The sequence below is a fragment of the Fukomys damarensis genome, unplaced genomic scaffold (assembly GCF_012274545.1).
Source record: "Fukomys damarensis isolate Sample0158 unplaced genomic scaffold, DMR_v1.0_HiC HiC_scaffold_24, whole genome shotgun sequence".
In the NCBI taxonomy this organism is placed as follows: Eukaryota; Metazoa; Chordata; class Mammalia; order Rodentia; family Bathyergidae; genus Fukomys; species Fukomys damarensis.
This window is the reverse complement of record NW_022900936.1, coordinates 49,861,540-49,870,725: the sequence shown is the minus strand read 5'-3', so window position 1 is coordinate 49,870,725 and position 9,186 is coordinate 49,861,540. Positions and strand designations below refer to the sequence as shown.

The following is a 9,186-nucleotide window of genomic DNA, read 5'->3' as shown; positions in this document are numbered from 1 at the left end:
AGTTAAGTTCCTTGAACAGTCACACAGGGTGCTGATAGTAAGTATGATCACATCACTGAGACACCTTATAAAACCAATTCCCGGTGAAATCAGGGAGCAAGCAGAGGTAAGCTACCTGACATAGTAAGAAGACGTGGGAAGTTTTATTTTTCGTATACTCCCTCTGCAGAGGGAAAGACAATCACAAAGGAGTTTTCACTCTTTATTAAAGACAATCACTTTCTATACATGAACATCCTAGTGTAGACAAGAGACAAAGAGCTGTGAGAGATATGTGAAGACATATTTCATTTTTATTATCTTTTAGGCATAGACGGATATGTTAATCCATTTTCACATACAATTCCTACAGTCACATATAGGGAGTGAATCCTGAACTGGTAAAACCTGTCTCCTTTTGCCAAAGAGTTAAACTGGAGATACAGAACCTCAGAAGTTAAAGATTGTGAAGTGTCTTCCTTCCTGGTATCACCCTGCATGTGGGTGCCATTATGGAAGTAAGCTTTCCTCTTCATCTGGCACTGATCTAATGAGAATAATGTTGTCCCCTCTTTTCCTGGCAAGGTTTCTGCTCTTGGTCCAGAGATCTGGATTTCTTTCTAGTTCTGACAACCATTAGTTAACCATTGCAAATGGAAGCAAATCTGTAACTGTAGTATATCCCTGTCTATCTTTCTATAAATCCTGTTGCTTCTTTCTGAAAATGTATCTTAGGAGTAAAACTTTAAACCTCTGATCTCTCATGCCAAAAGAAGAAAATAAAATAAAATTAATATGGAAGTAATCTCACTTTAGTGTTCATGGTTTATTGTGGAAAGCAGGTGTTTAAAATTTTTAGAATTTCTTTAACAAAATTCTAAAGAGAAAAGAAAAAAAAAATCACAGTATTTACAGAGATAACAGAATGGCTTAGCCATGCAAAACAATTAACTTTGGTTTTTCCCCCTTTACTTTGGTTTCAATATTGACCAAGATTCAATTTTTTTCCTGCCAAATAAAACTTCAATAAATCAAAGTTTAGAGGCAAAATAACATATTTTTCTTTTTCCCATATTTTACACAGCATTGAGTCTAATAGAATATTTTATGTATTTAATCCATACCAATGCACTACAGGAAACTTTTATTAAACTGAGTCATTATTGCTCAGACAATAAATGGTTTACAACTGTACAATAACATGTGTTTCTAGGTAATGCAGAAGTGGCAAAACATTATTCCTAATCTCCATCTGGCTTTAATCTTCAATTAATTTTTCATTGCCTTCATAATTTTTTATTCCATGAGTCTAAAAAACAAACATCAGTTTTCCTCTCAAAGAACATTGTTCTTTATCTGGAAATCTAATGTTCGTTTCTTTTTCAGTTAAAGTTATGTAATTTCTGGGACAAAAATGGCTGTGCAGTATTCTCCCAGAAACCAGGCACCTGCCTGAAAGAGCAAAGTTTAAAATTCTAGTCACAAGGAGCTATTGGCCCATATCCAGTCTACTTCAAAAAGTTTCCATTTATACTACCACCTTAAAAATTCCTCAAGCATAAAACATGTTTATAAAGTTACAAATTTGAATGTAACTAAAGATACATAGACATTTTATTATTACACTTTCATGTACTGCTTGATAAATTATGTACCAGTTAAAAACACTAAATTATCTCAAGGTGCATTCAATATCTGTAGCGTAGTTAACAAAAACACACACGAAAAAAATATATATTCTATATTCTGTGGAAAATAACACAGCTTTGATAATGACCACTGTTAAAAATCTCCAATTCTGACTGATATCCTCTTTTTAAAGGAAATAGGTATAATTTTAAGGCAGTGGATGACCCAAAGGATTTAACACCAATTTTTAATCATAGTGATTTACACTGTGATCTATGAAAATGGGAATGTTGTACATGATTGTTCCAAACTATCTCTCACACATGGGTTTGTTTTGTCCATTCACAAAAAAGTAATGTAGCAGGTATCTAAAAGTCAGCATTACCCAAATTCTGCATTATGTCTTTTTCAGAAAAGGCAAATTGTCAGTTTGGGAGCATAGTATTATCATGCGTGTGTATCCCTATGTGTCTGGATTTGTTAAGAGTCAGCTGGGGGCACTTACATAGGATCAGCTCAAATGTTGCTTAGCAATCTGACTCTTTGCCTCTTCCTCCTTTGAGATAAAAATCAGTTTTTCAGTAGGGAAATGTGTGTGTCTTAATCTTCACAAGCTGCCACCTTTGGGTTTTAGGTGCTTGTGAAAAAGTTTGGGGCATTACTGATAGCAATCAGAATCAGAAATGTACCTGCTCAGATTATCCATATAAACAATTGAAATCAAAACATTACATTATACATCAGATTAACAGCAACTCCCAGAACAAAGCTTACAGTGTATAAAAATAGCTACGTAAAAAATTTACATAAAAGGCAAACCAAAAAGAAATCCTCAGTGCAGACATTTACAGAAAAAAATTCAAACCAAACACAACATATGACCTATTATCATGGCTGCCAAACTTCTTATTTTTTAAAAATTTCATTTCACTGTTTTACTTGAGATAATTCTCTAAAATTCTGTGACAGCTTGGTAGAATGAACTGCTTAATACTTGAACCATGAATTGCTGTCAGTGTCATTGTTTATATCTTAAATACAATCCACGTTCATGCTTCAATTGGTTTATATATTTTTTCTGTGAAATGATAAAAAATATAATTTAGATGAGTTACCATAGCAATCATTTCCCACTATCAACAGATCCTTTGCACTAAACACGATAGGTCTTACTTCATGGTACAAATCTTCCATTACATTCCCTGTACCCCACCATAAGCTCGGCCATTACTAGAGCACTCCTACAAATACTGTGTTTGAATTTTTGTAAATTAAAAAAAAATATTGGTTAGAATGCTAAAACTTGGAAACAGCCCACTTGCCCATCAGTTGGAGACTGGATAAAGAAGAGGTGGTTTTTCTATAAAATGGAGTACTACTCAGCCATAAAAAATGAAAAACTGGAGTCATTCATTGGAAAATGGATGCATATTGAGGTCATACTCAAGTGAAATAAATAAGTCACTCAAGTGTAAATACTGAATAGTTTCTCTGGTGTGAAAAACTATAATTGTAAATAAGATCCTAATGGTATAATTGACAATGTGAAATAGGAAGAGAAGGGCTAAAGGTGTAGGGGAAGTGGGAAGGGTAGGGGAAAGGTAGTAAGGGAAAAGAAAAATATATGAGAAAATGAAAAGATGTAAATAAAGTTTAAAGGTACAAGTTCCCAATGATGAATATAACTGTACTGTATACTTAAAATGTACTGATAAACTCAATGAGGAAAGAAATATTGGTTAGATCATATGAAGATTATAAGGTGTTTGGGAAAATATTTCATTTCAGTACATTTTTCTTCAATTTATAAAATATACTCCTTCCTTTACACTATGTTAGTGGGATTTTTAAGTTCATTATTTTGGAGAAGTTACTCAACCCAATTTTGATGAAAATAAAAGGTAAAATCTACTTTTACAAAGGGTGAACAAAATAATCCTTTAGTGGTAGGGAAAAAAAAAAATGTGAGAATGCTGAATGGCCCTTAGAAGAAGGCAGAACAGGAGAAGGAATCCAGTTCTAACACTTTTTTTAAAAGCCAAGTTTAAGATCTTGATTTTCAGAGTTAAAAAATAATTTCACTTTAATTACTCTATTTTCCTGTCCTGTGTATATCTTTCCAAATACAATTCTTTGTCATGCCTCCTATTAGCACTTGGATGAACCACTCAAAATGTGCCTTATAGCTTATTTACAAGGCATTCAAGGTTTAAAGTAGTTAAGTAGTTGTCAGGGCTTTTTCCATCCCATTAGGAAGCTACAGTAACAGTTATTCTCAAGGACAAACAAATAATTACTCCAAATAGCTCCTTTGTTTGGTTTGTTCAGGGGAACACAAAAAAGGAAAAAGCTCAAGTTGCAAGTGGCAAGGCCATGGAATCATACTTTGGAACCCACTTTGGGGACCATCTTTTAAAAGATCACACAAATGAAACTATTACATATAAATATACATAATCCTATGCAACATTTGCATACATTATGCATATTTATGTGTATACATAGATATTTGCATATGGGGAGATCAAAATATGCAATGAATGCTTAAATTTTAACAATTTTATTATAGTAAAAATAGCAGGTGCATTCAAGGTCATACCTTTGAAATACACAAAAGAAGACTTCCTGGGCTGGGGATTTAGCTCAGTAGCACCACACCTGCCTTGCAGTCACAAGGTCCTGAGTTTGATCCCCAGTACCAAAGAGGAAAACAAAGAAGAGGCAATAATGATAGGATAAGTCTGTTAGAAGAAAGGGGAAGTGTTCTTAGGGAGATTAGTGGCAATATATCTTTTACTGTAAGAAATTTCAAAAAATTTATAAACATTAATTTCTATCACTTTATATGTGCACACATTTGCATACACCTATAAAAGTCTGTGTGTGTGCACATATGCACTAGCTTGTCAATCTGCTGTCTGAAATGATTTGGGAGGTAGTAGTGTTATACACTCACTTGTACTGTATTCTTAGATTAAAATACTTTTATTTTTAAGTTATTCTAATTGTTTTTTAAAATAAATTTGAAGACTCAGCACCCAGGGCGGGTGAGGCAAGCAGAATTCAAGTCTGAGTTCTGAAAGGGGAAGTTAATGAGACTCTTACTCAAATTTAAAAGAATAAATTTAAAAAATGGCTTCTGGAAAAAATTCTTATTGAACCCAGATAACAATTCATACTATAAATTTTCTTCATTTCTTTATATTCAGGGAAATTTCTGGCATTAGAAAACAAAATGAAAATTGGATGCTAAAGTCCCAAAATGATTTTTATTATTCAGAGGATAATTACTTAGGGAAGGCAAAGGAGATGACAGATTCCATTCTTCTGAGAGTGCTGTCTGGGTCATCAAAGCTCCCTTTTGAAAACCCCTCTCTGTTTGGAAGCTATAATTATAAAGCACCTGAATGTCCAGGCTTTCCCTTTCATTTCCAAAGAGGCTCCACATTTTCCAGGGAATTGTGTCTATGAACCTCATCCAGCCTACTTACCTGGACAGCTAGAACTGCTTCTCTCTTAGGATTCTGTTTTGTGATTGTTTTCTTCTAACTTTTTGTTTTCCTCTATATTACCCAGGTCTTTGTTTACATGTTTTGATGCAGTCCTATAAAACAATTAGATCAACATCATATTGACAGATGAATTAAAAACTTTAAGGCTCAAAGTAATGTGCCTCTGAAAAGGAAAGGTTTTGTAGACTGATGACTAGAGCTAACAAATCCACATCTCTGAGCTTTGACTGATGGAACACATTCTAGTAAACACTAGCTGGGTAGGGGGGTTGCATTAAAAATACAATAAGGCAAAAATAATAAATGATTTTGAAACAGTCTGCAAATACTTTTTTAAAGGTTATGGTTTCAGCTGGTTTGTTTTTCTCTCTACTCTCAGAGAATTATTATCATTTGATAAGTCAATATTTTTACCCTAGGCATATACTTTCTGCAAAACTGCTCACAGGGAGTTTCATTAAGTTCATTTCCCATTTGGCATTCCCCATCATGCATCTCAGGTGAACCAATGTTCTGTGTCTATATTTATGGACTATTTTATGAAATCAATAAAAAGCAAGATTATAAAGGCTTAAGTTCATAACAGAATATTGTCAAGAGATCTCAAATTGCAGTAGTGACCATACCAGTAGTATCAGAATCCCTACCACAGAGGCAGAAAATCTGGGAATGGCACCTCCAGGCTGTTTAACAGGACCTCTTGGTGATTCTGGTGCCTGCAGTTTGAAAACCAATGCTACTGGCTGCAGTGGTTACACAAATGCTGTTGAGACTTGTGTCTAGATGTCTCCCCAAAGCCTTATGCAGTCCCAGGTGGGGCTTTTTCAGAAGTAGCTCGATCTAGAGTGTGTGACTGGCCTGTTGCAGTTTTAGGGTCAAGGGCTCTAGGGTGTGAGTGCTCCCTGCCCTAAGTAGGCTAGAGAAGATATGAGAGATAGAAAGAGTTGTGGTCATCCCTCACTGCTTTTCTACCTTCTACCTACTAGGAACTGTTTTTCCTCTGCAATGCTACCCTGCCTAGGAGCCAGCTGATTATTGACTGAAATCTCTACAAACTGTGAGCCAAAGAAACCTTTTGTCCTTTAACTTTAGGTTTGGGTAGTTTGTCTCAGTACCCACAGAAAAGTAACTAAGACAAATGCCTGGGCATCATCCTTTAAAAATGCAAATTAGGTTTTCTTAATTACACAGGTGAATTTCTTGACTGACAAGTAATGTATTAACAGGACTGTATCAGTGTATCCTCTCCTATCTATGCTTCCCTCCCTCCATTTTCTCCGCTTTTCCTCCCACCCTTCTTCCCTCCATATCTCTGTTTTCCCTTTCTTTCTTCCTTCCATTCCTGTCTTTTAGAAGCAAAACAGGATACAATATGTACATATATAGTAATGTAGCTCTTCAAAATTAAAAATTACAATGTTTTTAGAAAAAGAGTTGTAAGAGAATGATGTATGTCCAAATAAGGTGAAGGCATGTGATTCATTCAAATGTAAACACTTATTATAACAAGCCCAAGTTGAATTTAATTTGTGATTTTAAAATGCTTAAATTAGCTTAAACTACAACCTCTATCTTCATTCTGTGGCAGAAAAGCAACCTCAAATCTGCCAACATGACCAGCTCCTATAATATGTGATAATATTTTATGATATAGGAATGTTAAAGTGTAAATGAAACAATGAGTGATAATGTAGTATCACATATTTTCTATATTGTACTAAAATTGTACACTAAAGTAAAATAACTTCATTTTCACATATTTTTTTCAGAAATAGATATAAACAAAATATATTTATATAAACTATATACATATGTACACTTGCATACACACAGGTATATATGTGTATATTTATAAGCATATGTACATACAGATGTATACATATGCAATTATTCAATAAATTTTCAAAAAACTAGATGGATGTATGCAACTAGCACTGAGCTTAGGAAACTGCAGCTTCAGATCATTATATTCTCTGGCAATCACTACTGCCTTTGCAAAGGTTAATCCAACTTGAATTTATTAAATGGAGTATTTCTTCTATTAAATTTAACTCTGTTTATGGCAGGTGTCTATAATAATATGTGTAGTTGCAGGGTTAAACCAGTTTATTTGATATTTCTCTGGTGATGGGATTCCTTCTGAGATTTCTATTAATATAATTTAGGCACTGTGTGTGTTGCCCAAGTCTCTTATGCTCCCATATGTCTCAGCAGTTCTTTTTCCTCTGTGTGCTCTGGTCTGGGTATTTTCTATTGATCTGTATTCCAATGAACTTCCCTGTGTTCTTAGTGATTTACTGTTAAATTCATTCACTAAAACTAAGTGCATAGCATTATATTTTTCAGTTGCAAAGTGTTTTTAAATGCACTTAAATTATCTATTCGATTCATTTCTTCTGACCATCTTGGACTTATTTTAATATATTATTCAGAGTAATTCTAATTTTATCTAGTAAATATAATATCCATATACCCATTCATCTGTACTGTTGTCTACTTTTCCTCATTATTGATTGTATTTTCTTTCTCTTTGCATATCCAGTCACTTTTCATTTTGCTTACTTTAGGTATAAAAACACTGCAGAGGCTTCACAGAATGTTCTTGTGCATCAGGTAAACCCACCTTTGATCAATTTACCCAATTTAATCAGGCATGTACTAGGTTGGGGTCCAGTCTACTTTTGGATTCCCTTATTCCTGAAACCCAACTCCTGCAGTCTTCTGATGAAGATTCTGCTTGGATCCCTTTCTTTTGCCCTAAAATACAGAAATATTCAGCTTTTTCTTCCAACATCTTAGCTCTACTCTCCAATTATCAGCCCACTGAAGCATCAGAATGTGGTGAATCTGTTTAGTGTCCTTCACTTCACCACAAGCTCCTTGAGAATGAGTACAGTTTTTATTTATATTTTACCTCCCCAAAATAGAAAATGATGACTGGACTGTGATAGGAATCCAAAATTAATTATTTACTGAATTGAACTAACCTACTTTATTATAACTTTGGACCTATTTCTTTCTCTTGTTCCTTAGTGTTCATCAATATGAAGCCAATACAAACTTAGCTACTTTTTTTCTAGAGAAATCAAACAGCAAGAACAATAAATTGAAATGACAGAACTTCAGTCCACTTGATGCATCCTGGAATTGCAGCAGCAGGCAAGAATTCCCCCCTACCACAGGCCCACAGGGGGTTCTGAATGCCAGGTTCCAAGTGACTTATGCTGTGGATTGGGCAGAGCAGGAGCTGATATTTCCATGGTTAAGGCCAGGGTGTAGGCTGAAATAGCTTGGCTTTGACTCCTATGTTATCACTTGTTTGGCTGTGTAGATGCAGGCTAAACAAGTTGTTCATTTCTTGGCTACATGAGTTTTTTCAAATTGCCACACATTAAAAAAAAAACTGGGCCTTCATCAAGCAGACTGGTGAGGACCACCCAGCCACATGGGCACCTCTGCAGCATACCCCCCCCATGCTCTTGGGCCTCCTGGTTGTGCCACTTCATGGATCCACACAGCAGAGGCACAGGTGGCCATAAAGGCCATTTTACTGAGCTCCAGAAGATAGAACAGAAGTGAATAACTACAATAAAGGTACACTAGACCTCCATAGTTGGTAAGTTGGAGGGATCACCATTATCCATCATAACTTTGAATATCATCAGAAAAAGGGCAGTGGGAACCTGTAGTAGAACCTTGCAGAGTTCAACCCTGCAGGAGGTCAGGGAGCTCAACTTGGGCCTTGCAGCCAGAATTCAGCCTGAATCTCAGGGGTCTGCCATCAGTTAGCTGAGACTAATTGAATTAGTTCTGCACATTGCTCCCCACATTGTCTATTGTGACAGCAGAGATATACCCTGAAAGAGCTCTTCAATTTTTTTTCTTGTTTCTTTTCATCATATTTTTAATTTTTAGTTTTAAAATTTTATTTTTTTCCATTCTTCAAATTCTTTGTCTTTTTTTCCCACTCAGTCTCTTGCTGTCCCATGTTATTCTTCATCTCTCTTTTTGTTCCTGTTCCTTTCCTAATTCAGATCCCTTCTCTCTTCTCTTCTCTTCTTTTTTC

At 35.1% G+C, this 9,186-nt stretch overlaps 1 protein-coding gene across 2 annotated transcripts in view; it reads right to left on the bottom strand.

The window, feature by feature from the left end:
- Positions 1-2,229: 2,229 nt before the first annotated feature.
- The window catches only part of Alcam (activated leukocyte cell adhesion molecule), a 194,887-nt gene continuing 187,930 nt past the window's right edge, over positions 2,230-9,186 (bottom strand). For both annotated transcript variants that reach the window (XM_033768159.1, XM_033768160.1), the window contains 2 exons: positions 5,100-5,212; positions 2,230-2,686 (listed from right to left, as the gene is read on the bottom strand). In XM_033768159.1, the coding sequence (XP_033624050.1) occupies positions 5,125-5,212 (88 nt within the window). In that variant the 3' untranslated portion in view covers positions 2,230-2,686; positions 5,100-5,124. The remainder of the gene's footprint in view (positions 2,687-5,099; positions 5,213-9,186) is intronic.